This window comes from Alternaria conjuncta (assembly GCF_024043145.1).
Source record: "Alternaria conjuncta strain BMP 0040 chromosome Unknown scaffold_2, whole genome shotgun sequence".
Taxonomy (NCBI): domain Eukaryota; kingdom Fungi; phylum Ascomycota; class Dothideomycetes; order Pleosporales; family Pleosporaceae; genus Alternaria; species Alternaria conjuncta.
In genome coordinates, this window is record NW_026250091.1 from 910,165 (window position 1) to 937,349 (window position 27,185).

Below are 27,185 nucleotides of genomic sequence, written 5' to 3' on the forward strand. Positions count from 1 at the left end.
ATACGATGAGAATGCCAAGCAAAGAAAATGGGTAGAAGAGATCATTTATCTACCTTTTCGCGGCCGAAACGGCTCTTGCCTTTCGCAAACAATCCCTTGGCACTGGTCATGCCTTTCCCTCCTAACACATTAGCAGTATGAAGCAAGTCCTTGCCTTTCAATTGCATCTGCTGATTTGCAATTCGTCCGCCAAATCCTGAACCAGATGATGCAGGATTAGTGGGAGAGCCTGAGCTCGCGGGGACTGGTACGCTAGCATTGTTATTTTGGTCGGCGCTCACGTCGTAGCTACTCGAACCACCAAGCTTGCCAAACAGTGCAAGAGAGCCAGTGTGCCTGTGACGTGCCGAGCTTGTAGGCACACGCTGTACTGGGTACGTCTGCGTAGCCAGCTCGGGGTTTGCTTCGAGCGCAGAGCGTAGCCAGTCATTAAGGCCATGATCAACTGTCGCCCAGTACTCGCGTGTCTTGTTGTAGGTGTCAATTCGCTCAGCAGCAGTGTTAAGCGTTGCTATTTCTCGAGCGCCCAGAGGCTTGTCCGTAATTGGCGACTTCGGCGAAGGCTCCTCCTGTACGGCAATGGGTGTTTTCGGCTCGTCGTCAGATGTTACGATTGCGGGATGTTCCGCAGGCTGCTCTATCCGTTGCTTCTCGTTCAAGCTGGATCCTCCGAGTCCCGAAGTCTGCTCATGCTCCGCACTGAAACGTGGTGGGAGATCCACGGCTTCGGGATTGAGCTCTGTGTTGACAACATGAAGTCCCGGGGAGCGTGTTTCTTCTCGAGCAGGGCTAGTTCCGGGGCGCGCAGTATCGACGGTTGGAGAAGCAGATCGTTGCGGCATATCACTGCTACTACTAGGGTCAGGTTTAGTAACCGTGAAAGTGTGCTCTGGGCCAAAGTACGAGTCCGGAAGGCCTTCTGACCACTCTTGTCGTTCTTGATCTGCAGCTCGTTCCACAGTGGGAAGGCGACTCTCCGTTGCCTGTGAGGCTTTTGTAGGCTCAACAGCGGCTACACCGTGCGCTTGCTGGTCTGGTGTTTGCGGTTGCGGGTTGCTTGCCTCCCAGCTAAATCGATTGAGTATCACAGGCTTGGTCGGTTCTTCCGATTGTGGGAGAAAAGACATGGCTGCATCGGATGGCTGATCTTGAGCATAGCGCTCAGTATCCTGCGAAGATCGACGAGAAGCCCGATCTTCATCTGCCCAGTAGGTATCATACTCACTGGGCAGAATAGAGCTAGCACGATTTGTGCCTGGGCTGGCGGGGTGGAGCGAGGCTTGATTAGACTCGCTGGCCGGCGACGCTGGAGCCTTGAAAGGGCTGAGACTGGCGACAATCTCCTTGCGAAGACGGTCACTTTCCTGGTCTTCAGCAGAAGGGTCAGTACTTAACTGAGGATCAAGACTCGGTCGTTTAGGCTGACTCTTGAAGGGCTGTGAGGGCCTCTCCTTCAAAGGCGGGGGTGGCGGAAATTCTGATTCCGGGGTGTCTTTCGCGGGGGGAGTTGGCGGCACGCTTGAGCCGGAAGTGCCAGTACGATCTAGCTGAAGAGGCCTTGGTAAATAGATATTTCCGTGGTCAGTACGACGTGCTTGCTGCTGTTGAGTCTCGGATGTTTGGTCATCGGCACCCAAGGTTGTGCGGATAGAATTGACCATTGCAGCTCCAGCATCTCTAAGAGCGGCGAGCGGATCCGGAGTGTCCGTCTCTGCCGACAATGCCCCGGCAAGTGGCTTCTTATCCGTTGTAGCCGTCAGATCGGATTTGTTGAGCGCACTCGGACCATTGTTCGCGAAACTTAATCGACGGTCTTGCTCGCCCAGATCCGAAGGTGTCATAGCGGTAGTAGCATAAGACTCCCACTGGCCTGGAAGATGGGGACGAAATTCTTTGACAGGACTGCTGGGTTTCGAAGGGCTAGCTTTCGTTGGAGACGCCGCACGTGAATTATCGTTGCTCCGTTCCCACGATTGAACACTGTTCCTCGAGCGATTGGACTGTGTAGAGCCACGTCTCGACGATGCCACCTCTCCAAATTTGCCAGCCAACGCCTGCACACGACCCTTGCTTGGAGACTCTGAGCGATCGCGCGGCAAGCCATCATCGAGAGGGCTTTGCGCGTTATGCGACTCGAGGAAGTTGTTCTGTGATTGAAGCTCTGAAGCGCCCAGTCCGGGTGCGCCATTGTCTGGACCATCCCTGACAGCAGTAGCAATATCAGCCTCGCGAGTAGCATATGCAGGGGATGGACCATTAAGGCCGCCTTCCATTGCGCCCGGAGTTTCGTTGCTTTCCATGGTAACAAGGGCAGAGGAGGGTTCGGGTACGTCTCTGCTCGGTGCTAAGATAGGGGATCGTGCAGGACTGTCACCGCGTGTGGGCGTAGCGAGGCCGCTGCGCGGTAGAGAAGAGTTGGAGAAGTTGCGATTGTGACCTGGGGACGGTTTTCGTGGAACGTGGTGTATGGGCTCGACGATCTTCGCAGAGGTTGGCTGGGTAACGGGCGTCGTGACTTCACTTGGTTCTTCTGCGATGGCGGGTGTGGTGCTTTCTGCTTGATCACGGTTTCTCAGTGCTGAGGCTGCTGAACTGGGCACGCGGCTCATGATTGGGCTGATTCCGGAAGTGCTTCCAGTATTGCTCCTCAGAAGGTCTGAAGTTGAATCGTTGTCGTTTGATATGGGCGTTGGCGGAACGGAACGCGATTCGTCAGCGCGAGTAAATGCCTGATCAACAACAGAGCGCAGACCCTTGTCATCCTGTGGTGACGCAAGGGATTGATTTTGCTGGGGTTGTTGTTTGTCGTGCGGGGCTGCTGCATCATAATCAGGCAGATACTCGCTCTTGCGCTCAGCGACGGTTTCCATAGGCTGCAGCGATCGCCCGCCTTCTTGAGGAGAGACCACGTTGTCCTGTATCGGAGAAGAAAGAGAGTCCAGGCTTGGTCGCGATGATTCCATTGACGCCCGCTCCCGCTCCTCTTGGTGCCGCTTGTATATGTCGGCTGGTCTGATGAAGGGTAGCGGCTTGTCAGATGCCTGACTGCCATTGCGTGATCGTGGCGAAGTAGACGTTGGCATGTCTCCCTGGCCTATGCTACTCTTGCGCGGGGGAAACTGTGTGTTGAGCGGCGGGGTGAAATCGGCAGGGACCTGCGATATGCGAGTCTGGAGAGGCGGGGGCATGGCAGAGTAGCCCTGCTCATGCTCGTGGCCGTGTCCATGTTGGGGTTGCGGTATTGTTGAGGAGAAGGCGCGCTGTTCCTCGCCGTGCTCGAAGGAATTTCTTCGGGGTCGTGGGAGGGGCGCCTGCTGGGAGGGGTCGGTGAAGCTGCGCGATGGTTGCTCCGTCCGCTGGGCATAGTAACGCTGCGCCAGAGGCTGTGGCTGCTCGGGCTCCTGGTTGACGCCGTATTCGTCGTACTCGTCGTAGCCGCCCCAATCGTCGCCGTCGTAGGCGTTCTTCTTCGCCTGTACCCATTTCTTCGTTTTGGCACGGTTGACATTGGTCTTGAACGACACAGGCTGGCCGGCGGAGAAGGGCGACGCGGTCCGATCGCTAACACGAGTCAGTTCAGGACAGCAGGCGACATGCGCGTGCAGAGGCGGTACGTACAGCGGCGACCTGGCTTCCTCTTGCTGGAAGCGGAAGGGGCCAGACATGATGGCGTAGGAGGGTCCGGAGATGGCTAGGATGCACCGCTCTCGCTCTACTAGGGCCGAGCCCAACGCCAGCTATGTCCTGCAGCGCATGCAACCGGGAGAGACGAGGGGCAGCCTGCCGAGATGGAGTCTGCGACAACGGTGGGGGCCGGGGGAGCGAGGCAGTGGTGGTGCAGGTGGCCGGAGTGGTGATAGACAGCGTGGCTGGAGCCGGGCGGGAGGGTTGATGAGGGCTCGACCAAGCTTCCGGGGGATACGTCACCTGCCTGCGCGTGCGAAAGGCCCGACGTGATCACGACAACGGCGCACTCGACGGGAGCAGCTGGGCAGGCGAGGATGGGCGCAGAGGACGCGGTGGAGGAGTAAGGAGAGCTAGCGATCAACTCCCCTTGATGCAGCTGCTCCGCGCGGTCTGACGGGTCTACGGCCAGTATAGCGCGCCGTGGAGGTGTGGCGCAGGGCGTCCAAGTTTGGCCGACGCGGAACTAACTACGTTTCCCCATTCCCCATTTCACCCCGACCCTCAACACATTCCGCTTTTCTCTGCCCGACTCGCCAGGAACACGCCGCTTCCGATTCACCGCCGCGCACGACTGCATCCCGCGTCTCTCGTCACTCCTGCAGGCCAAACCCCGCCGCCGCCGCCAGCTCTCGCACGCCCCGTCTACGAACCGCGTGTCGCGCGCCATCACCTCACAATTGCATCTCGCCCGTGGCTGCCCTGGATCCTCGAGCAAACGGGGCCTGAGCAAATCCGCGACTGCACACAAATCTGCCACCCGCCTCGGCGCAACTTCCACGTCGCCTGTGCATTCGCAGCGCCTGCTGTCCTGCCCACAGGTGGTGCGCCTCCCCTTTTCCGCCCTCGCCCTCCCTCCCACCACAACGAATCGTCAACATGGCTGTGTCGATACAGGACCGCACCGACGAGTTCCGCTCGATTCTTGCACAGGCTCGTCGGCGGCAAGCGCAATCCAAGACGGGCGCGCAACGGCAGTCGCTCCTCACAGCACAAGAGAAGACACAGGCAGATGCCAACCCCCGGCGTCAGCGCTCTGAATTTGCGCGCAATGCGGCCGACGTCGCGCGGGGTGTTGCGAGCACCATGCAGAAGCTCGAGCGCCTTTCACAGCTGGCCAAGCGCAAGACGCTGTTTGACGATCGGCCAGTTGAGTTTGACGAGCTCACCTTTGTCATCAAGCAGGACATGACTGCACTGTCAGGCCAGGTGCGGGCACTGCAGCAGATGAACTCGAAGCAACACCCCAAGGCGAAACCCGGTGTGGACCAAGAAGGAGAGCACAACGGCCAAGTCGTCAAGCTGTTGTCCGACAAACTAACCAACGTGGGGACCAACTTCAAGGACGTTTTGGAGGTGCGAACAAAGAACATGCAGGCATCGCGATCCCGCACGGAGCAATTCCTGTCAACAGCTGCGCAGCAATCCCACAGCAACCTCGAGCCAGGCCGGACAGATTCTCCACTTTACCAAACACCCCAGCGAGGTCGATCACCAGGAGGCTTCGCCCGGAATACCAATGCAGCGCAGCAAGACCTGCTCTCGCTCGAACCTTCTGGGTCGTCAGCTCTGACGCGAGGCGCACCGCAATCGGACGCACAACTACTGCTCATGGAAGAGGCCCAGCCCCAGAACGCATACATTCAAGAGAGGGGGCGAGCAATTGAGTCGATAGAGTCTACTATTCAAGAACTAGGAGGCATCTTCAGCCAGCTCGCCCAGATGGTGTCCGAACAAGGAGAACAGATCCAGCGCATTGACGCCAACACCGAAGACGTTGTAGACAACGTCGAGGGTGCCCAGCGTGAGCTGATGAAGTACTGGAGCCGCGTGCAAGGCAACAGGTGGCTTGTCGCAAAGATGTTTGGTGTGCTGATGATTTGTACGTATACCCGCACACTCGTACATTGACAACATACTAACAAGTCTTAGTTTTCTTGCTCTGGGTCCTTATCTCTGGGTAGATTTGCGCTTCATGGCTACGGCATTTTCAGGCGTTTCTACCAGCTCGGTCTGGCATCGAACTGGACGAGCAGCCATTGCATACGAGGCTGCGCACTTCTCACATGTATCTATATATATTTCTTTTGTCGCATGTTTCACTTTTGGGCCTGGCTTATGATCACCATTACGTCATATGAGCGAGCCGTTATAAGCTACTATTAATGAATTCAACCCGTCTTTTCACTTGCGACATCAGGACGATTTGCTGGGTGTGGAAGGCTTCCCGGTAGCTCGGTCCATGTCTGTTGTGTACTGTACCATATTTGCTTGCGTGCCTTGGCTGCATATGTACAACATGCGATTTGGTAGTCGCTTAGGACAGTAGAGTAGTGCCCATCACGAAGCTTGCAATACAAATGCGTGTACTCTGGGTCAAATTCGTACACTCAGGTGGAGCATGCGCCAACGACCACCACCTGCGTCATCAAGGCGGCGGTGTGATCGACGACTACAGGCTGAAACCAAATTGGACAGTTGTGCGTATCCGACCGCTTCTTATTCTCGATAGCCCCTGCGCAGTATCACCAACGTCGCAACCGAATTATCATCTTCACATGCTCCAGGATGACCCCGACACGGACGGCTACCACCTAGGTGGAACATCAGAACATCGGAAATCATGGCAACTAAGCGGCAATGCCGAAGCTATCCTCCAACCACCTAGTGGGCTCCCGGCACAGTATTCCGGCTACACCACTACGAGTCGTAGATGGAGAACTGACAGGCGCCGAACTATGCACGTCACCGCCATGACAGCCGAAGTGATATCAACGGTACTTAGCTCGTCACTAAGCGGGCCTGATTGGCGGCGCGAAACATGTAAAGTGCGACATGACGAAAAGGACGGCGCAACGTCGGTCGGATAGCCGCGTTCGACGGGCGCGCGCAAACTCATTAGCGGGCCATGGACAGATGTCATATCGGTGTTTGGTGGGTGGGATGGCTTGCAGGCGACATGCTGAATGCAGCATCAGCAGATGATCCACCTGCTGCAGAGTGGGCGTGTGGGCGCCCGTCTTCCATGCTCTAGCGCCCACTCCTTCCATCCGTATGTGAACCACACTTCCAAGGTTCTCACACCGTCGTGCGTCCTCGACACCTGACCCGCCCTCTGTTTGCTGCACCCCTCTGTTAGTCGCCCAAGCTTGTGTGCCGCCCTCCCAACGGTGCCGCCTGTCCTGCGCAAGAAGAGACTACCCTTGCGCCGCTCGCATGTCTTGGTAGCGACCTCTTGACATCAGTCAACAGCCAAGTGCATGCGCGCTCCGGCGCAATGCCTGACCGTATATGGGACGAAACCGTTGCGCTCGGCACGGCTCCCATATTCGACGATGCTATATATCTGGCCGAAGCCTTGGGTCTGCCTATGAATCAGAATGAGGACCATCTCGACGCCGAGGTGGCGCTGCTTGCTCGCGAATCTGGTGTCCCCGATTCTTATCGTTTCGTACCCCCGCCAGAAACCATCTCTCGCGCAATCTCGACTATGACGCTGGATAGCGATCAGAGAAGTTCCAGATCAATTCACTCTCAAGAAACGCAGTCAACAAGCTTCACATCCGCGCCTTCCCGAACTTCCAGAGACCTCATTTTCTCCACTGACGGCTCAACCACAAGAAGGGCACCTCCAGCACGCTCACAGATTACGTCACCTGTTGAGAAGTCTCGAGACTTTGTTGACCGTCCCGAATCTGATTTCCAGTCAAGACAATCATCGACACTGTCCATCACACCTTCCGCCATCTCCAGCTCAGCCTCGTCACAGCAAGCGCAACCAAGGAAGAAACGGGGCTCCGTCATTTTCTCCATGTTCAGAAGGGATTCAGGGTACGTTATGGACAGTGACTTATGACAGCTTCCTACTAAGTCTTTTTAGTAGTACTTGCACCACGTCCGCGCCGCACCACGGATATCACAGCAGGCCTCGAGGCGCAAAGCTGGTATGCGGTCACATATCGTCTGACGCCGACGTTCGCGCACATATACAAGAGTCATTAAAGAGAGGCGCACACGTAGCGCCCGATTGCTGTGGAAGCGCATTACCGCAATCCATTCTGGAGCGCGTCCCAGCAAAAGACGACCCGAGGCTCGCTATGGAGACTGCTACCGAGCTGCCTGAGCCTCTTTCCCGTGACTCTGACTATTGCGAAATTGTTACCTCAACTGCTGACAGTTCCCATCCCATAATTGACTCTCTAGTTTCAGACATTTCCTCCGCTTTGCCACAATCTCCAATGAGGCGCACCCGACACGAGGCGATCAGCATCGGCTTGGCGTTAGCTAAAGAGGCTTTCGCAAGTTACAGGACACAACAGAAGGAAGAGCTTGCACGTGTCTCGCTGTTCGAGTGCAGCCAAAGAAAAGCCTTGTCAGCGTACCAATATTGTTCAATGCAACAATTGGGAGAACAGCTTGAGATTGATAAGAACGAACGGATCGGACAGGTAGGTATAATTCGTGTTGATGTGATATACGTCAGCTGACTCAAGCGATGTAGCACAATGAGGACCTGGAGCGATTAGAAGAACGACAACTTCTCGCTGAACACGACCTGTTGAAAGCACAAGCTCAAGAGACACAGAACGTAGCGACAGCCCTAAAGTATATTGAGGCGTATTGCCTACGTACGAGAAGCAACCAAGAGCGTGTGCATGCTGTGTCGGAGGAAGACTTGAAGAAGCTGGACCACCAAAGATTGATCCAACAGGATCTTCCCAGACGACACGCGAGTGCAATCAACGTCTTACGAGCAAGGCAAGAGATGGACACCGCACGAAGACTAGAAGCACAAGAAGCAGAGCTACAGCAATTAGGCATTGAGCACGAGAAAAGGAAGTTTGCAAAAGAAGCGGAATATCACAAGGAGCTGGCAAGGCTTGAAACCGTTATCGAATTAAGAAGAAAGAGGCTTCTACAAAGGTGGGATCTCAGGTTTGAAATATGGCGACGTGACTGGGAAGCGCAGCACGACACGACTCTGACGGTAGAACTCGAACACGAAGACTGGCCACCTCGCAAAGCAGATCACACGATTTCCATACCTGAAGCAAGTTTGCTAGCTCAGTACATCAAGGCTGCGGCATGATGCGACGGCCTTGGCTGCTCTTGATTTCTGAAACATCGCACCTCCCGTCTGTGCGATATCTGTTCGTCCCATTGACATCGATTTGGGCAGCACCACCATTTTCGTCAGCATCTTACAGGGTAGCGAGGCGTTTACTTGAACACAAATGCTCAGACGCACAGTCATTCTCCATCCTTTGCGGCATCGGCGGGTTTCCATCTTCGCGACTTTATACCCTTTTTGTACCTTTGCAAAGACGCATTTTCTTCACACGGTTTTTAGATGTTGTTAAAACGGGAAATGCTCCGCTTATATGTAACAGACCAATCTTGTTTGATTGGATAACTAGTTATACGTTATATTGTAATGAGATAGTTTACAATGAAGTCTGCAGCCACTGAACCCACCGTCTCTGGAAAGCCAAAATATAAATGTAACGATACTCCCATAGATCTGGTCTGACCCAGGCGCCCACACTAGAATAAGGTCTCTGCTAATACAATCTCGTCGACTAGTGAACCATAGCTTTGGGCGTGAAGAAAAGGTGTGGCAGACTAGGACTAGCAGCCCGATCGCCTGGATCCTACGGAGCTTTTCCCCGCCCCTACGGCGATCGAGTAGCGACCGAACGCCGTTCGCTAGAATCGACGGCTTGGCATGATTGACAGGCCGAATGGGGAAGTTTGCGATCTGGGGTTCATGGCAGGAGTATCGGACGCTCCCGTATTTGACATGATTTAATTACTATTTGGGTATCTTGCTAACTCGTGAAACTCGTGAAAACATCATTGACGGCCATCACATCGGGCATGGGAAAACCTCCACCAACTTCCACAGACGATTGCATTCGGCAGCTCTGACAGGCATCGCTGTCTCAGCCACGAGAGAGATCGCTGTTGTACTGCTCAACGGGGGCTAGCATGTCCCATTGTAAACTCTCTTGGGCGTCCGTGGCTGGTGGCAGGTGACCCAACCCCATCGCCATGTCCATCTCAGCGTCATCCTTTATGAGTGAGAGCTGGTCGAATTGCTGATCGAATAAAGCATTTTGCCCATCCATGCTCTTCAAGTCAGAATATGGTAGCATCGGCATGTTGCTCTCCATGAGGTATGGAGCAGGCGTCTCTGGGATGCTGGGCGTAGCAGAGTCGAACATGCTCATTGAGTCGTCGAACCCACCAATCCAGAACTGCCCTCCACTGACAGCATCGCGCTCCTGTATCATGTCTTCGATCTCGTCCTCGGGAATATAATGCTCTGCGAGCAGATGACGGCGTAAATCACGGTCCATGTAGAAGCGGTACTCGCACGTCTTCACCAAACAGGGCACCTCGCGGCCTTGCTCATAGCCAACACCGGTAAGCATGGTAAGCATCGAAGGCTCCGGCTTCTTCTTTGACTTTGCGGCCTTCCGGAGCTGCTTGCGGTTGCCGAGACCAAGATGATTTTTCCGAACATGCTGATCGAGAGACGACTTGGCCTTGAAGGAGGCGCCACAGGCATTCTCTCCGTTCCAGGCTTGGAGATCTGGGTGTTTTGAATTCTGCAGAGCATCGGGGGTACATGAGTACCTGAACTGCTTGTCGTGGACCGTCTGAATGTGAACAGTGAGGTTGTGTTTCCGATTGAAGACACTCTCACAGCCTAGTCTGGGACAAGCGAACTGCGTTTGTTCTTGTGGGTGCCCATGGACGGTGTCGAAGTGTGTCTTGAGATTGGATGCAGTCTTGAACTTCTGACCGCACTGTGTACATACAGGTGGGTGACACTCGGCTGTGTGCACGTTCAGCTCGTCTTTTGTCGCGAAAGACGGTAAGTGTGGCGGGATGGTGAATGTGTCAACAGACTCGCTCTGCATTGTGTCCGCGTCTACTCCAGCCGTCGCACACAGCATGCAGAAGTGGCCCTGCCCTTGTATGTCTGCATGTGTCTTGCCCATATGCCGTTGTAATGCGCCCTCAGTCTGAAAGCCACTCGCGCATTTCTCGCCGCTCTCTTGATCCACGTGAGAACAAGTGAAGGGCTTGACGTCCATGTGCTGGATCTTGACGTGTGCCTCCAACGCCTTCGCCTTCCTAAAAGCCTCGTTGCACGGGGGGAAGTCGGTACAGTAGAATTTGGATTCGTGGACGTCTCTGTGCCTCTGGAGCCTGCCGTTGGAGGTGAAACTCTTGCCACACCCGGTCCAATCGCATGTGAATGTCCGCTCGGTCGCAGGGTCGCGATGGGCGTTCTTGAGGTGACGCTGTAAGTGGTCTTTACGAGGGAACGTCTTGTTGCAGCCGGGCTCGGTACAGATAAATGGTCGCTCCTTGTTGTGGCTTCGCATGTGTGTCTCGAGGCGACATGGTCGGTTGAAGCGTTGCGAGCAGGTTGGGCAGACGTAGTTCCATTGGCGACGGGCCTCGCTCTCTGCCCTCAAAGTGCCGTTGTCGGTGAAATTGACCTTGTAATCAGCAGAGTCGTCTGTCGCATAGTCCTGGTCGGGTGTGTCCTCTGCAACACCTCCGAGAATGTTAGCCTTCAGGATCGACGTCACGGTGCTCGGGGTTACGGTACTGTTGCGAGACCTCTTCTGTGGCGCCACACCAGCGTCTTCGGTGTTTCTCCGCTTCGGCGCCATAGTATTGCATACAACGTGCGCGTGGTTGCAAGGCGGCTCGTGGATGCGCAGAACCATGGACGAAAGTCGAGCTCCACTGTATTTTGCGACCGCCAAGATTTCCCACGCTAGTGCAGACGCCGACCCCTGCGATTTCTGATCGCGAACTTTCTTTGCCAGTCGCATCGCACCAGGCATACACCCCATACTCCACGCGTACCTCTCCATCTCTCGGCATCCCTTCCTCAGACACGCACGCGCGTAGAAACTTGCTGCAAACATGTCCGACTATGGCGGTGACGACTACGACGGCGGCGCCGGTGACATGTACGTTCAGCTCCATCTCTGGGTTTCCTCCACCGGGCGCATCAGCTAGGGGAACGGTAGGAGACAGTCCCGCCGATTCTAACTTCAGTAGTGACGAGCCCCTCATCGAGTTCGACGAAGAGGCCGAGCCTGATCTGATGGACGACGAAGACGACCAGCCTGGCGGCGGTGAAGACCCAGACAATGCCGAACCCAACGACGACAACGTAGTAGTATCTGGCGATGCCAACGCGGCAGCTGCTGCCAAGGAAGCCTCCAAGAACACAGTCACAAGCGAAAAGGACAAGAAGGTTCCGAACGACAAGCGCACAACCACCCCATACATGACAAAGTACGAGAAGGCACGCGTCTTGGGCACAAGAGCACTTCAGATCAGGTAGACTACCTTCAGAGGGAGGTTGCATGTACAAGGACTAATGAGATTGCAGTGGTAACGCTCCCGTGCTGATCGACGTAGAGGGAATGACGGACCCTCTGCAAATTGCTGCGAAAGAGCTCCAAGAGAAGAAGATTCCCCTTGTTGTACGGCGGTACCTCCCCGATGGTTTCTACGAGGACTGGACTTGCGAAGAGCTTCTGACATGAAGCGTGGTGTGGCTGATTGCATTTGCTATGGAGTTTTGTTTGGCTAAATATGGGGTATTTCGGCGAAAGGAGTCTCTGAGTGGTTGCGCAATTATATCCCGAGTCTCACCCGATCTCCGTTAATTCCAAGCCTTGTCCGTTGCCTGTGCGGATCCGCGGATAAGATTTCTGTAACAAGCCAAAAGTCTAGAGGGAGGTGGGGTAGCTCGACATAGCTATTCGTCCCCCGCACTAATTTCAGGCACAACGTCACTCAATGCGCCTGCTCACAAAACTTCCAAGGGCCCCTCGACCTGCGTTTGCATTCCAACCTCCTACTGTTCGTTTTTCTCGCTATACCACATTGTCCAAGATGTCTTTCGAAACCACAGGCACCATCGCATCCTTCGGCGGCAAGCTTCTCAAGTTGAAGCACAAGTCCTCAAGCACAAACACCGACATGGAGCTGAACGTGTTCCTGCCTCCACAAGCACTCAAGTCCGGCGCCAAGGTCCCAGTTCTCTTCTACCTTTCCGGCCTCACATGCACCGGCAATAACTGCTCAGAAAAGGGTTTTTTCCAGCACGGCGCAGCCAAACATGGCATCGCTGTCGTGTACCCTGATACTTCACCGAGTGCGTGCCTACCGTGAGACTATACGCGGAGCATTTGACTAACCCACTCACTAGGGGGCTTACAGATCGAAGGTGAAGACGAGTCATACGACTTCGGGTCAGGCGCAGGTTTCTACGTCGATGCCACCAAGGAGCCATGGTCAAAGGGCTACAACATGTACTCATACATCACCAAAGAGCTCCCCGAAGCGCTGTTCTCGTCTTTCAAAGAGCTAGATTCCAGCAAAGTCAGCATCACAGGGCACAGCATGGGTGGACACGGCGCATTGACACTGGTTGGTCAGCTGCTTGCATACCAGGAGGACTAGACTGACCACCATCGATAGTTCCTCAAGAACCCCGGCATGTACAAGTCTGTCTCTGCATTCGCACCCATCGCCAACCCCATCAACTGCCCATGGGGCCAAAAAGCTTTCAAGGGATACTTTGGCGAGGACCAGCAACAAAAGTGGAAGGAGCATGATGCGTCAGAGCTGGTCAAGCAATGGAAGGGTCCTCTTGAGATGCTCATCGATGTGGTGCGTATCATATGCGACAGTCTTGTGTCGTTTTACTAACTGAGCTAGGGCACTGGAGACAACTTCTACAAGCAAGGCCAGCTTCTACCGGAGAACTTCGTCAAGGCAGCCAAGGAAGCTGGCAATGACAAGGGCATTCAACTGCGCATGCAGCCCGATTACGATCACAGCTACTACTTCATGGCCACATTTGCTGACGATCACGTCGAGTGGGCGGCGAAGCATCTAGGCGCATAGTAAGTAGACGTGACACCGATTGTAATAGCAGTCTGCTCACTACTACAGAAGCGGCTCGTGTATCAGAGAGAAACTATAGAACCTAATAGAATCCGTACACATCTGGAAAGACTTGACTACTCATTCGTGATTTATTGGGTTGATCAACTTTTTGCACGTGAACACCGAATTGTATCTCAGCTCTTGCCGCCGTGAATTCGCCATAGAGTGCGGGCTTCAAATGTATAAGCATGATAGAGGGACGACTGCGTTGCTGGCTCTCCATATGGGGACTCTCATACACGATTAAAACTTCAGCAATGCGCGTGGCGGTGTCGAAACCAAAATCTCGTGCGCACGTGTCACACGGTCAAATTGGGCGCGAGAACATCCCACCAGGCCCGGGCTTGGCGCTGCCACTTCAGTCATTGCACAGCTGTTTTCGGCCTCGACGCCTCGACAAAGACGGAGAACAACTTTTGCTTTTTCCAGTCGGTACCCTAATCGCCTGGCACATAGACCCTGAGCTCTGGCCATTGTTTCTTTCACGCACGAACCCTTGCACACGCCGTACGTCAGCCCCTCGTGCCCCGCCTCTGCCTACACCGCTGTAACGCTTTCGTGATGCAGTCTTCCACAGTTTGCTCCATGGTCCGGTAGCATACCAATCCGCTCATAGTTCCTACCCCACCACGTCCGATGTACAATCTATAGGGCAGACCACACCGACTCAACCTGTGACTCAACCCTGCTTGCTCAGCTTTGACAACACGAGGAAATGGAGGCCCAGGTACGTGCCATTGTTTGCCCGATCCATGAAGCATATACTCACACTCCATGTCAAAGGTCGAAAATGCCATCCAGATCGCCGCAAATCCGACGTCGAGCCAGGAGCTGCGCGGTCAGGCTATCGAATACCTGAACCAGCTCCGTGCCGAAGGCTCCGCATGGCAAGCTGCCCTCACACTCTTCGCGCGCGACCCTCGTCCCACCGACTTTGTCCGCCATACGTCGCTCGACCTTGTGAACAACGCGATCCAAGAACATCGCCTCGATGAGCAGAGTCTTGCGTACATCAAGGATACCCTCATGGGCCATATCCACCGATCCTACGTCCCGGGCAGTGGAGCTGCAGACACAAGCCATATCCAGAACAAGCTTATGCAGACTGTCACTTATCTCTTCGTAGCTCTATACCCTTCCTCATGGCAGTCCTTCTTCGACGATTTCCGTGCCTTGGCTGGCGACCAGTCTACCATCGGAAACGTCAATACAGCCACGACGTTGCTATACCTTCGCATGCTCGGTCAAGTGCACGACGAAATCGCTGACCAGTTGGTCGCCCGCCCAGAGGACGAGAAGAAGCGCAACACAGAGCTGAAAGACCTCATCCGGCAACGGGACGCGCAGAAGATCTCGTTATCTTGGCAAGAAATACTCGCGAAGTGGAGGGAGACAGACCTGAATCTTGTGAAGATGTGCCTGGAGACTATCGGGCGCTGGGTTAGTTGGACCGACATCAACTTGATTGTCAACCAAGCCATGATCACAACTTTCCTGGAAATGGCGGGCCAACAAGGAATCGCTGATCCCGAGAGCGCTGCTGGAAAGGTGCGCGATGCGGCAATCGATACATTCTCAGAGATCGTCGGGAAGAAGATGAGCCCATCGGATAAGATTGAATTAATCACTTTCCTAAATCTTTCCGAAGTCGTCGGCCAGCTGATCAGCAGCCCAGCTCTGGCCGATTTCAACAGCTCGAACTACGACAACGACCTTGCCGAGACTGTCGCTAAGCTCGTGAACAACATCGTATTCGATATCGTAAAGATACTAGAGAACGAGGCTGTCGAGGAGCATGTTCGGCAACGCGCAGACGATCTCATTCGCATCTTCACGCCTTACCTTTTACGTTTCTTCGCTGACCAATACGACGAGGTCTGCTCGACTGTCATCCCATCTCTTACAGATCTCCTTACGTTCCTCCGCAAATTGCAAAAGAAGTCTGGATCGATACCTCCACAATACGCCGCAGTATTACCACCCGTTCTAGATGCGATCATTGCAAAAATGAAGTACGACGAGACAGCCTCATGGGGTGAGGAAGGCGAACAGACAGACGAAGCAGAGTTCCTCGATCTCCGCAGACGCCTCCACGTCCTGCAACAAACAGTAACCGCCATCGACGAGCCTTACTACATCGAGACACTCAGTCGCTTAGTCAACGGAACCTTTGGACGCCTATCTCAAGGCGATCAATCCCTGAACTGGCGCGACCTCGAATTGGCTCTGTATGAGATGTATCTATTTGGAGAACTTGCAGTCAGAAACCAGGGACTGTATGCGAAACGCGAGCCCTCATCGGCTGCAGCTCAGCAACTCGTGAATATGATGAACAGCATGGTCGAATCTGGTCTAGCAAACTACCCGCACCCTGCTGTTCAGCTGCAGTATATGGAGATATGCGTACGCTACTATCAGTTCTTCGAGCAGAATCCTGGCCTCATCCCCAAGGTACTTGAGAATTTTGTCAACCTTACCCATAGCAACCATGTCAAGGTCCGCTCGCGATCCTGGTATCTCTTCCAACGCTTAGTCAAGCATCTGCGGGCCCAACTGGGCAACGTCTCCTACGACATCATTCAAGCGGTTGGAGACTTGCTTGCCATCAAAGCTGAGCTACCAGATACTTCAGAAGATGAGATGTCGTCCGATGAAGAGGATCAGTCGGCGGATGCGCTGTTCGACTCGCAGCTGTACCTTTTCGAAGCCGTGGGCTGCATCGCTTCGTCCAACACCGTCTCCGCGGAGAACAAGAGACTCTACGCGCAGACCATCATGAGCCCTCTGTTCTCAGACATGCAACAGACTCTTCCCCAGGCGAGGAATGGTGATGAGCGGGCTATACTCCAAATTCACCATATCATCATGGCCATAGGTACGCTAGCTCGAGGCTACTCAGACTGGGTACCGTCAAACAACAACAGCGTCGCGCCCCAGAGTGAGGTGGCGGATGAGTTCGTCAAAGCATCTGAGGCTATCCTCGTCGCCGTTGAATCACTGAACTCATCTGGCTCCATTCGACACGCTGCAAGATTCGCTTTCTCGCGCATGATTGCCGTATTAGGCTCGCGTCTGCTACAACAGCTGCCATCCTGGATCGAAGGACTCCTTTCTTTGAGTTCTTCCATGGACGAGATCAGTACCTTCCTCAAAGTGCTTGGTCAGGTCGTCTTCACCTTCAAGTCAGAGATCGCTGGCATTCTAGATACCGTCATGAGTCCAGTCTTGCAACGCATATTTACCGCACTAGCTGTAGTTCCTTCGGGTACAGATGACGAGATTCAACTAGCTGAGCTCCGTCGAGAGTATCTGAACTTCATCGTCGTTGTTCTCAACCAAGGTCTTGGGTCTGTGTTCGTCAGCAATGGTAAGTCGACAACATCATATATAGACTTGACACTGCTAATGTTCCGCAGTGAATCAAGCGACATTCGAGCCCATAATTTCTTCGATCGAAACGTTCGCTCGCGACACACACGACTACCCTACCGCGCGCCTTGCAATCTTTGTGCTTATCCGCATGATCACGGTGTGGGGCGGACCCGACAAAGTCGGGCCTGGCGCGAACGCAACACCCACATCTCCCGACACTGCTCAAGCACCATTGCCGGGTTTCGACAACTACGTGGTAGATAAGTTTTCTCCGTTGGCATGGTCAATTCCGGCTTCGCCGGGCTTCAACTCGAAAGACGCGCAGGCAAAGCAAGTCCTTTTTGAGGCCGCCAATCTGCAGCACGAGATCATTAAGAAGGTTGGCGAACCGTATGTGGAGCGACTCAAGAGCGATCTCGGTGGCATGGGAGTGGGCGACGACGGCGCGGACCAATACCTGCGCACCCTCGCCGGCTCGTTTGAGGGACCGAAGAAAGAAAAAGAATGGCGCAACTTCTACGTTCAATTCGTGGATCGCATGCTTGCAAGCCGAGGTTGAGCCTCGATACCTAGTCGGGTTTCGGGGATCATAGTGGAGGTGGGATTTATCAGTTTGGCGTAATATTTGTCCATCATGAAGGCGGCATCATTCTGCATCGTAGCGGGCGCCAAAAGGCTTGGTATTGAGTTTGATTTCCGTGATAACCCCAGCAGCTAGCTCGCATCTTCGTAGTGCAGCCTCATTACAAAATAGATTTCTCATCATTGTATACATTCAATGTGCTTGCAGTCTAATACTGTGCCTCATAGCATGATGATAGCATTTCATAGTGAGGGACGAGTAGAGATGCGAGCCTCCGGACGCGATGTAGTCGCGCCTGCCGCTTCAGCCCTACGCTCCCGCGCTGCAGCGACTTCACAATGGCACTGCCCTCCAGCTTTCTCCACCAAACCACCAATTCTAAACCCGCCTCATCCCGGCCCGAGCCTCTCATCATTCCCGCAAGCAGTGACGCACGAATGCCAACATGCAATGTGATAGAATCGCGATTTCTCCACATGTCGCGAAGAATGGTTTAGCAAGACCCGCCCAAGCGCTTCGCGTTTCACCCCACACAAACCGATTCGTCAGGAACGCCCCAAATGCAACCTGAGACTTCAGGAAGCGCGCTCCTAAAATGTCGAGTGGAAAGTTTATTTAGCGCTATGCTAAGGACTTGCTCTGGTACTACGCCGCATAGGATGAGGATGCGGAAGCAAAAGAAGCGTCGTTCGCTGTGCGCGAACTATCAGCCTCATCCTGACGTTACTGTGGTCGCTCGTACCGCGTAATCAACAACAACAGCATGAACGTCAGCGACGTCTCGCGCTGGAGCTCGTTCCACCGACACAATATGGACTCAACAGTCGTATATTCAGATCATCCGAATCAAGCCCAACCTGAGTCGAAATTAACATCGGTCGAAGCGACTGTAAAGCGGACGCCGAGTTGGCCAGACGAAGCACGAGCATTGAAGCAGCGCACCTGGATCTCATACTTGTATTTTGTTGCGGATGTCATCCTTGTCTTGCTTCCCGTATACTTCGTTTGTCAGTTTGCGACAGGAGCCTCCCCATACCCGTGCTGACATACTATAGTGCTCGGCATAGCAGTCGTAACCCTGAATGGTAAACCTGTTGCTGGCAATGTTTTTGCAAATAAGGTTACTGCAGCTATCCAGCTTGTCCGCGATCTCCGCTTCCAGATCTTTGCAACCTGCTGATGTACTAAGGGCCCGACTATATTTCCCATCATGTTCGCGGCGATAAGTGGTCGTAGTATGAAAATGATTGCAAGATACCTAGCGGAGAAAGGCACCAAACTTAGCGTAAGTCGAGTGAAGCATACGTACGATTTTGCGCTAGTCATGATCACTGACTGACTCGTCAGAATCTCGAGCTACTCATGGCAAGCCAGTCTGTATGGGGAACGATCGAAAGCCAGCTACTGATGCGACGAATTACCGTTGTTGGTGCGAATCTGCTATTTCTTTGGACAATGTCCCCTCTAGGCGGTCAGGCATCACTACGTTTGATGAGCAAGTCCACCTATACGATAGCAACTTTCTCTCCTCTTCGTTACCTTTCCACTGGCCCCGGTAGCGCCGCGTGGGCAATTAGTAGCGGTACCTACGTTGAAACCGATGGAAGTCTGACTCAAGTCGAAGCATTGTATGCTGCCGCATTATTGGGTTCCGAACAAGTCAAAAACGGGCCACAGGACATCTGGGGCAATGTCAAAATACCGTACCTTGAATTCGGCGGGGGCAGCAAAGACAGATGGACCATTCTTAATTTAACCCAACGACGCCCTGAAGATTACGTCTCTTTGATCGGCATACCTGTCATCGGCCGCCCCGTGGATCGGGACGGGAGCTTTAGCTTGGAGACTTCTCAGCTTACCGTACAGTGTGAGCCATGGGTATCGCGTACCGTGGAAAACAGAACCGACTTTACTGAACTCGAGAAGCTCGTGCCGGGCCAGATATGGCAGAACATGTCAGATGAGAACAGTCCTTGGGGCAACGATAGAGTAGCCGGAGGAAAGCGCTCGACATTCTTTCTACAGACAGACCTTCCGCTCACCAATGGAGGTACTGATGGAGACGGCCGTTTTGATGCGTTTGCTGGTTACAACAACACATCGATGACGAACCAGGAATTTCCCATGCGAAAGCTCACGTACGCCTCCAGCTTGGGAGTCGGACCACTTGGAAACACAAGTCTGAGTATCACTAACTGTTCTCTTGGTCAGAGTCATACTGAAACGGTGGTGGAGTGCAACAGAGACACTTGTGCTGCTGTCAAAGTCCGTCCGTCTCAGTCAGACTTGCGGAATACTCATGTCACTCCCTTCGACCACATCCTGATCTCGCAACTGGCTCTGGCTGCTTTCCCTAAAGCTTTCGGTTGGTCTAGAGGATCTAATCCGACCGAGCAGTTCATCTACAACACAACGTCCTTTCAATTAACCTCACCGACTTCGAATCTGGGCATTAATCCAGGTTGGGTAAACCTGACAGAACTAAGCCCGGAGGTTTTTGCGAAACGGCTATCTCTTGTTCTGAACACCTACTACCAACTTACGATTGCACCAAACGCATATCTTGGAAACCTTCCACAAAGCAACTCGTCGGCTTTCGGTCTTGATACCAAGCCAGTAAACGATGTCGATGTCTACCTACTTCAAAACGAAACTACCCAAAACACTACCTTCGCAAACTGGTTCAGACCCTTTAATCTGGCGACGTATGACTCAGGAATATTCTTCATCGGAGCGACGACAAACGCGACAATTAGTAGGACACATGACATCTACCTTTGCAATTTCGCTTGGCTGAGTCTGTTGCTCGTAGCTGCAGTTGCGATATTTCTGGTCGGCGTTGGGTCGTTGATTCTCAAGCGGAAGACACTTGGTCCGGAGATGTTTGGATTTGTCACAAGCATGACCTACGAAAATCCATACCTCGATCTACCTGCGGGAGGCAACACCTTGGATGCTATGGAAAGAGCAAGATTGCTGAAGGACGTTGATGTGCACGTGGGCGACGTACGCGCCAGTGAGGACATCGGGCATATCGCATTCGCTGCGGGCACACCGAAGCGCAAACTTGAGAAAGGCCGCATGTACTTTTAAGAGGCAGCCTCCGTCTCGTCTCGGTCCAGTCTGTGGCGCAGTAGCTCTTCGTCATGCACGATGTGGGCCCCCCCTACGAGGAAAAGGGTACGGCGATTCGTTGAGTCTGGACAGCTCTAATTAACATCACCTCAGTCAACAAGTGCGACACACCCAGGAAGTAATTGCCTATCCTGGTGTTTGGGATATGATGGGTCAGTGAAGATGGGCCTCCAAACAATTTGATCATCCCTCCAGGGCAGCAAACGTCCGCGTCATCGTTCATCGACGCGATACCCACAGCTAATGGTATCGACACCCTGGCGCCGTAGCTCAGCCAGTCCCTTGCGCGATTCGAGAGAAGATGTGTCAGTCTTTGAGCGGATGCTAGTGAAAACAAGCGTCGACACCAGGCGCAGTGGAGCGAAACCCAGAAACGAGCAGCCATCGGCGTCCGCGAAAGAGAAAGCGGCTCACCAATCGGCCACGTTGGACAGGGATCGTGGAGTCTGAGATGCGACGCTCCATAAAACACAGGGGTACGGATCTTCTACCGGCCCGCTAAGCGACCACGCCTTAACCAATGGCTGCTCAGATGCAACATCGAAACGAAACCTCCCCCTTTAGGCCCTGCACCGACACATGGTGATCCTCGAATCCACGTCTTCATGGCCTTCCCACTTAGGCGTCGACGCATAACGTACATGCGTCGATTTTGCACCATTTTCGCATTCCCTTGGCTGGGAGCCTCAGCATACCCGGACCGCCCGTTTCATCCCGTAGACGCTGGCCGCTGTGGACCACCAACGTCTTCCATGTACCTTGTCTTACGTCTACACTGTCACCCTCCAGTATGGTCGTTTGATTAGAGGATCATCCGAGCATACGCATTGTGGAGGTTTTGGTGGCGGCACGCGATGGCTATAGTATCCACACCACGTTGGTGGTGGCACAAGTATAAGACACGACCGCTTCTTCGCAGCATGATTTTCCCATCACAACTCACGCTCTCTTAGTAGCTTCTACGTTCTTTGCATTACAGTATCATTTACACGACTAGCAGGTCTAGATCACCTACATTCTCTACAAACATCTATCGCAATTGCCGTTATACAATTTCCCCATTCCAACCATCAGCATCATGTCCGTCCGATCCACCGTTATGGCTGCGGCCGCTTTCTTCGCCATCACCAACGCCCATATCATCATGGAGCAACCTGTTCCGTACAGCGTTGACAAGATCGACAATGGCCCTATCAACAAATCCCAATTCCCCTGCAAGAGCAACCTTGGCTTCACAGTCTCCGAGATGAACAAGATGGCCGTAGGAGAGCAGCAAACAATCAAGTTCAAGGGCACAGCTGTCCATGGCGGCGGTTCCTGCCAACTCAGCGTTACCATGGACACCGAACCTACCGAGAACTCCAAGTTCAAGGTTATCAAGTCAATTGAAGGTGGATGCCCTGGTGTCGATGGCCAAGTTAGCGAGTACAGCTACGAGCTTCCTGCCAGCATCCCCAACGGCAAGGCTACCTTTGCATGGACTTGGTTCTCGAAGATGTCGGGAGCCCCAGAACTTTACATGAACTGTGCGCCTATCGAAGTTACTGGTGGCGCTAGCGATGACTCTGCTTTCAACGAGCTTCCTGATATGTTTGTCGCGAACATCAATGAGGGTTGCACCTCTCCTCAAAACTTTGCTACCAAGTTTCCCAACCCGGGTTCAAACGTCGAGAAGGGTGCTACCAACGACTTGGAAGACCCTACTGGTAGCTGTGGAGCTACTGGTTCCACTCCTGCTGAGCCATCTTCCCCTGCTGGTGGCGAGTCTTCAGCTGCTCCCTCATCTCCTGCTGGTGGAGAGCCATCTGCTGCTCCTACTTCTGCGAACGATGGTCAGTACCATCCTGCCCCTACCGCCCCCGCCGCGGGATCGCCATCTGCCGTTCCCACATCTGTTACTGGAGGCGACTCATCTGCTCTTCCACCTAATGGCGGTGGTGTCTTCGCTCCCGGAGCTTCCAGCGGTGCATCCATCGCTCCCCCAGCCGCACCCACAGTGCCATCGACGTCCACCACACTCGTTACTGTTACCGCCTCACCCACTGCTCCCTCTCCGGTCGCACCCACCGTTCCTGCTGGAACCGGCTCTCCTGCCGCTCCTTCTATGCCTTCAACTCCTTCAGCTGGTGGCGCGGGCACTTGCACCGAGAACGGCTCTGTGGTCTGCAACGGCGCCGATCAATTTGGTCTCTGCAACAACGGCGAGGTCGTCTGGCAAGCCGTCGCAGCCGGCACAACCTGTGTCAACGGCAGCATCACAAAGCGTGGTTACAACGGACGCATCGCTCGTCCTCGTTGGTCCAGCCGCCGCGTTGTCAACTAAACGCACAATGCCTCATGATACGCATCGCTCACGACACATGTTGAAACATGACTGCATTCACACACTCGTTTCTTCCACCTTTTTCGACCGGGAGTGTGGTCCGGGACCGAACTTTCCGCTGTACATAACCAAAGCTTTTCTTCGCATCTATTGGCGTTCTGTGTTGGGACTTTTCGAAATTTTCGAACGAACACTAAGGCGCTTGAGTATCGACAGGGTCACAAGGATGCCTGCCGGTAGCCAAAATCACCCTCGGTTTAGAAGCCTTAGAAATGAAACACGATTTCTGATACCATGCCTTTTCCGATTCAATTGCGTGACTGTAGCATCTGTCGTTCCTAATGTATATTGAAATCGGCTGAGAGGTAATTTGCCAGTTGTCGAAATAGTGGGCGTTGTTGGTTAATTGACAGCTTGATGATCCTACAATTCGTTCATTTCACATTACATAAAACTTGCTCCTGTTAACCATCTCGTTTATCTATCACAACACTATCAGCCCTCATGTCTACCCAGCATGTGCACAAACGTATCCCATTCTCTCATCCACTACAGTCCACCCTCGAATACCCATCCGCCTCCCTGAGCCAGATCACTAATCAGGCTCGGAGCGCGGATGTCTTGAAACCTCGCATGCCTGACCATCACAGGGCCCTCGAAACCCGGACCCCGGCATCAAAGCCGCACAAGCATCATCCCACGACAAATGATGTGAATCATCTTAGATCTGGAAATAGAATCAGGCTTGCTCAGCCACTATAATAGCCAGTGTCAGGTACTAAACCCTTGATGTGCATGGAGTGGGGCTGGTGGGGGTGTGGCGCAGTATGGACGAAAAAGGCGAGGGCGATGTTTCCAAAGTTGGGATATGCCTAGACGCAGAGCGATTGGGCGATACAAAGAATGTGTTTGGTGTTTGCGAAGTGTGGTGCGCTCATAAGTGGAGAGACTAAGCCCCAGGGCAGGTTAGTAGTTCAGAAGTAAACATGTCTTCATTGCGCGTGTTATTCAACTCCAAATCAACCCAGAACCTTTGAATGCCAAGTATATCCTTCGCAGGAGCCAAGACTCGCAAAGCTATCGGTCGGACAGAATGTTGTGCGAGTCCTTCTTTGCACTGGCAGACTATCGTCGGAAACCCTATGTCGCTGGTGAAGCTGTTAGCTGTTTGGTCGAAGCCACAGAACGAGCTTTCGTCGATACAGCTCGATAAGTTCGCGGCTTGAGGAATGGTCGATAGTGCCCAGGTGCCATGGGGGAAGGTTGCATTGCTCAGCTTTGGAACCTGTTTAAGGCAGTGACGCGTTGTGCAGGAACTTAGCTGCTCTAGATAACAGAAACGATAAAGAGGTGTACAGAGCGATAGAGCACGAATAGTAAGATTATGAAAGCTATGTGAAGCTGGCTTCTGAGCTTATGATGTCATGATCCAGATACTCATGTCAGCTATTGAAATGACCGTGCCATTATAAACTTGATAGCAACTTTTGTGACCGCACAAATCCAAGGGCATTTTACCGTCGCTTACCGATTGTGGCATGGTGGCAAAGAGGGACCAACCCCTATTTCGTGCCGTGGCGATCGGCATGATTGAGACGAACTCCGGGGCCATCATCGATTTCATCCCAGCCATCAAGCCCATGTTATAAGCGACCCTTACTGCAGACCCTTTGATTTGTGTGAAGTATCTAAGTGTACCGCTCTTCGATTCGGGATATCTACCCCCCGTGGAGTGTGTCCGCCAGACCTGGCCGAATGCGGCTAGCGGCGCAAATTTCCTCAGAAATGCGGGACAGCGGTGTGAAGTTTTCAGGCCTTGGCCCAATGCACTACTCCTGGCTCGCTCGAGGGGCGAGCTTCCACGTACTTGGCAGTAGTGAAGGCTTCCCATAGGTCCGCGAGGAAAGATGTCTTCTTTTGCGCAATGTACTTGTCCCCAAGCAACGGCGCAATGGCAAACGTAGCCTCTTCGCAGTGATAGAAGGGAATGCGCCTGGGCTGTCAGTTTCAGATCCAACACTAGTTAAAGCGAATCTACTTACGGGAAGATGTGATGCACGACATGGTATTCAATGATGCCGTGAAAGATGTGGCGTCCAATAAAGCCGAATTCGCGATCCACAGTGGACATGGCGCCCTTCTGGTAAGTCCAGGCCCCATCTTCGTAATGAGGCGCTTCTGGGTGCGTGTGGTGGAGATAAGTGATAGCGACTTGCATGGTTAGTGAATGCTGTTTACACGGTTGGGCCAAAAAGATGCTTACCGATCCAATGGTTCATCCAGAGGTAAGGAAGACCGTACAAGAAGAAAGTGTTTCGGTAGCCTAGGGTCTGAGCGACTTGATAGAGGACTGCAAAGACGGCCACGATGCCTGCGTTGGATAGAAGGACGTATGGCTGCTCTTGACGAGTGAAGACGGGCGAAGTGGGATCGAGATGGCTTTGCTTGTAGGTCGGCACGGTGGATCGACGGCCTCTGGTAAGGCTTTGTGCGCCAGCTCCTGCGTTGATCAGGATGTAGGCTGGCCATCCGAAGAGCTGGTGAATCGCCAGAGTGAAGAGACTGACGATGGGTGTATCCGCCGCGTCGTGGTCCACGAGGCGTGTCAAGAAGCTCGGTTCGGCCTTTGACTCGGAAGTTGGCTTGCGGTTGGGCACGAAGACGGTGTCCTTGTCCATGTGGTTTGCGTAACGGTGATGACGGGAATGGCTGAACTTCCACGAGAAGAATGGGACAAGAAGAATGCTGTGAAGGACCCAACCAACTGCCGCATTGACTTGGAGATGGCTTGAGAAGGAGTCGTGGCCACATTCGTGGGCCAAAATCCAAAGCCCTGTGAAGAACAGACCTTGGACAAAACTGTAGAGGACCCAGAGCGGAATGGCCCAAGACGACTCAAGACGTGTCAAGCAGACGGCAGAGTAGAACAAGGCGCTGACCGCCACGAGGTCTCGTGCAACGTACGAAAGGGATCTCAGAAGAGAGCGTTCGAAGCATTTTTCTGGGATGGCTTCTCGAAGAGCCTTGATTCCGGGCACAGAGGCATCTCCAACCGGTGCCATGTCCGGCGAGGTGAGCGTCTGGGTTGTGGTTGCACTCATGGTGGGTGGTGGAGGAAGAATGTGAGAGAGACGGAGAAAGGAAGAGGAAGGGAGAGGGCACGATTATCTACTCAGACGACAAAGCTGCACAGTCCTAAAGGGCCCTTGGTGCGTTCTCAACAAGGCAAGACGAAGACGCTCAGTGGATCACATTGGACCCCTATGTGGAGTACAGTGTTGCGGAAAGTACCTAGGTAAGTCCTGGACTTAGCTTTGGAGACAAAGCTTTAGTCTAGAGCGGCCCGACGATAAAATCGAGGGATGGAATGCTGGAGCGGCACGCAAGGCCCGTTTACGCGCAAAAGTCGGTGTGAAAGATCAAGAGCAACCAAACGGCGTCCGCGTAATTGCTCCTTTACTCGACAGGGCTGGGCGGCCGTTGGAACGGTCTACACATGGCTGCCAATCTCGTACCCAACGTGAACAAGACTGCAGATCTCATTCGCGTCAGCGACCCACATGGAACCAGGAGTGTTTGCTCAGTTTCGGCGGTTTTCATATCGCAGGTTCTAGCCTAGCTATGCAAACCATGTATATACCATTGATAAGTACCGGAGAAACTGTTTGGGATTGAGTTTGCGCAACACGGCGGCTCAAAACGGCTTTTTACACGCCATGGCGTCCGTTGCCACGCTTATCTCACGGCGCGAGGGCCCGTATGCTCAACAGACGCATCCTAGCCATAGAAAGCAGGAGGGAGGAGTCTTTGTCTGGGTAGCAAGCAGACTAATGCTACCACTGTGGGGTCCCGATGTCGTGGTCGCAGGAAAAAAAGGGTTCAGGCACATTTGCTGGACCCTGGAACTAGCTCCGAAACGACTTGGCGCCTCGGTAATCTCTACCGCCTGTGCGCCTCCACGCGCCCTCGGCTCTTCGCCTCTTCGTCGTCCATTTAACCATACTTTAACTTTCGGCGGCCATGCTCAGTGACCTCGGGATGCTGTACCTCGATTCTCTGCATGCCGTTGCTGCAAACCTAATCGGCCGGCGCGAG

The 27,185-nt window shown here is 53.6% G+C and overlaps 10 protein-coding genes across 10 annotated transcripts; 7 read left to right on the plus strand and 3 right to left on the minus strand.

Annotated features, from left to right (window-relative positions):
- Positions 1–41: 41 nt before the first annotated feature.
- J4E85_001414 (uncharacterized protein) lies at positions 42–3,665 on the minus strand (the record flags this gene model as incomplete). Its single annotated transcript, XM_051465700.1, has 1 exon — positions 42–3,665. The coding sequence occupies one exon, from the start codon at positions 3,663–3,665 to the stop codon at positions 42–44; it is 3,624 nt and encodes a 1,207-aa protein (XP_051330257.1).
- Positions 3,666–4,563: 898 nt separating this feature from the next.
- J4E85_001415 (uncharacterized protein) lies at positions 4,564–5,648 on the plus strand (the record flags this gene model as incomplete). Its single annotated transcript, XM_051465701.1, has 2 exons — positions 4,564–5,566; positions 5,617–5,648. The coding sequence occupies 2 exons, from the start codon at positions 4,564–4,566 to the stop codon at positions 5,646–5,648; spliced, it is 1,035 nt and encodes a 344-aa protein (XP_051330258.1).
- Positions 5,649–6,961: 1,313 nt separating this feature from the next.
- Positions 6,962–8,773, plus strand: J4E85_001416 (uncharacterized protein; the record flags this gene model as incomplete). The annotated part of the gene is made up of 3 exons (XM_051465702.1): positions 6,962–7,515; positions 7,610–8,132; positions 8,186–8,773. 3 exons carry the CDS (start codon positions 6,962–6,964, stop codon positions 8,771–8,773), a joined length of 1,665 nt encoding a protein of 554 aa, XP_051330259.1.
- An 853-nt stretch (positions 8,774–9,626) lies between these two features.
- Positions 9,627–11,375, minus strand: J4E85_001417 (uncharacterized protein; the record flags this gene model as incomplete). Its single annotated transcript, XM_051465703.1, has 1 exon — positions 9,627–11,375. The coding sequence occupies one exon, from the start codon at positions 11,373–11,375 to the stop codon at positions 9,627–9,629; it is 1,749 nt and encodes a 582-aa protein (XP_051330260.1).
- Positions 11,376–11,634: 259 nt separating this feature from the next.
- J4E85_001418 (uncharacterized protein) lies at positions 11,635–12,266 on the plus strand (the record flags this gene model as incomplete). The annotated part of the gene is made up of 3 exons (XM_051465704.1): positions 11,635–11,681; positions 11,773–12,057; positions 12,110–12,266. 3 exons carry the CDS (start codon positions 11,635–11,637, stop codon positions 12,264–12,266), a joined length of 489 nt encoding a protein of 162 aa, XP_051330261.1.
- Positions 12,267–12,618: 352 nt separating this feature from the next.
- On the plus strand, positions 12,619–13,635 carry J4E85_001419 (uncharacterized protein; the record flags this gene model as incomplete). The annotated part of the gene is made up of 4 exons (XM_051465705.1): positions 12,619–12,880; positions 12,935–13,155; positions 13,207–13,398; positions 13,447–13,635. 4 exons carry the CDS (start codon positions 12,619–12,621, stop codon positions 13,633–13,635), a joined length of 864 nt encoding a protein of 287 aa, XP_051330262.1.
- An 816-nt stretch (positions 13,636–14,451) lies between these two features.
- On the plus strand, positions 14,452–17,608 carry LOS1 (pre-tRNA nuclear export protein; the record flags this gene model as incomplete). The annotated part of the gene is made up of 2 exons (XM_051465706.1): positions 14,452–17,044; positions 17,094–17,608. 2 exons carry the CDS (start codon positions 14,452–14,454, stop codon positions 17,606–17,608), a joined length of 3,108 nt encoding a protein of 1,035 aa, XP_051330263.1.
- A 1,234-nt stretch (positions 17,609–18,842) lies between these two features.
- Positions 18,843–20,725, plus strand: J4E85_001421 (uncharacterized protein; the record flags this gene model as incomplete). The annotated part of the gene is made up of 2 exons (XM_051465707.1): positions 18,843–18,917; positions 18,980–20,725. The coding sequence occupies 2 exons, from the start codon at positions 18,843–18,845 to the stop codon at positions 20,723–20,725; spliced, it is 1,821 nt and encodes a 606-aa protein (XP_051330264.1).
- Positions 20,726–21,845: 1,120 nt separating this feature from the next.
- On the plus strand, positions 21,846–23,090 carry J4E85_001422 (uncharacterized protein; the record flags this gene model as incomplete). Its single annotated transcript, XM_051465708.1, has 1 exon — positions 21,846–23,090. One exon carries the CDS (start codon positions 21,846–21,848, stop codon positions 23,088–23,090), a length of 1,245 nt encoding a protein of 414 aa, XP_051330265.1.
- A 1,809-nt stretch (positions 23,091–24,899) lies between these two features.
- On the minus strand, positions 24,900–26,191 carry J4E85_001423 (uncharacterized protein; the record flags this gene model as incomplete). Its single annotated transcript, XM_051465709.1, has 3 exons — positions 24,900–25,083; positions 25,133–25,301; positions 25,354–26,191. The coding sequence occupies 3 exons, from the start codon at positions 26,189–26,191 to the stop codon at positions 24,900–24,902; spliced, it is 1,191 nt and encodes a 396-aa protein (XP_051330266.1).
- Between the last annotated feature and the right edge of the window lie 994 nt (positions 26,192–27,185).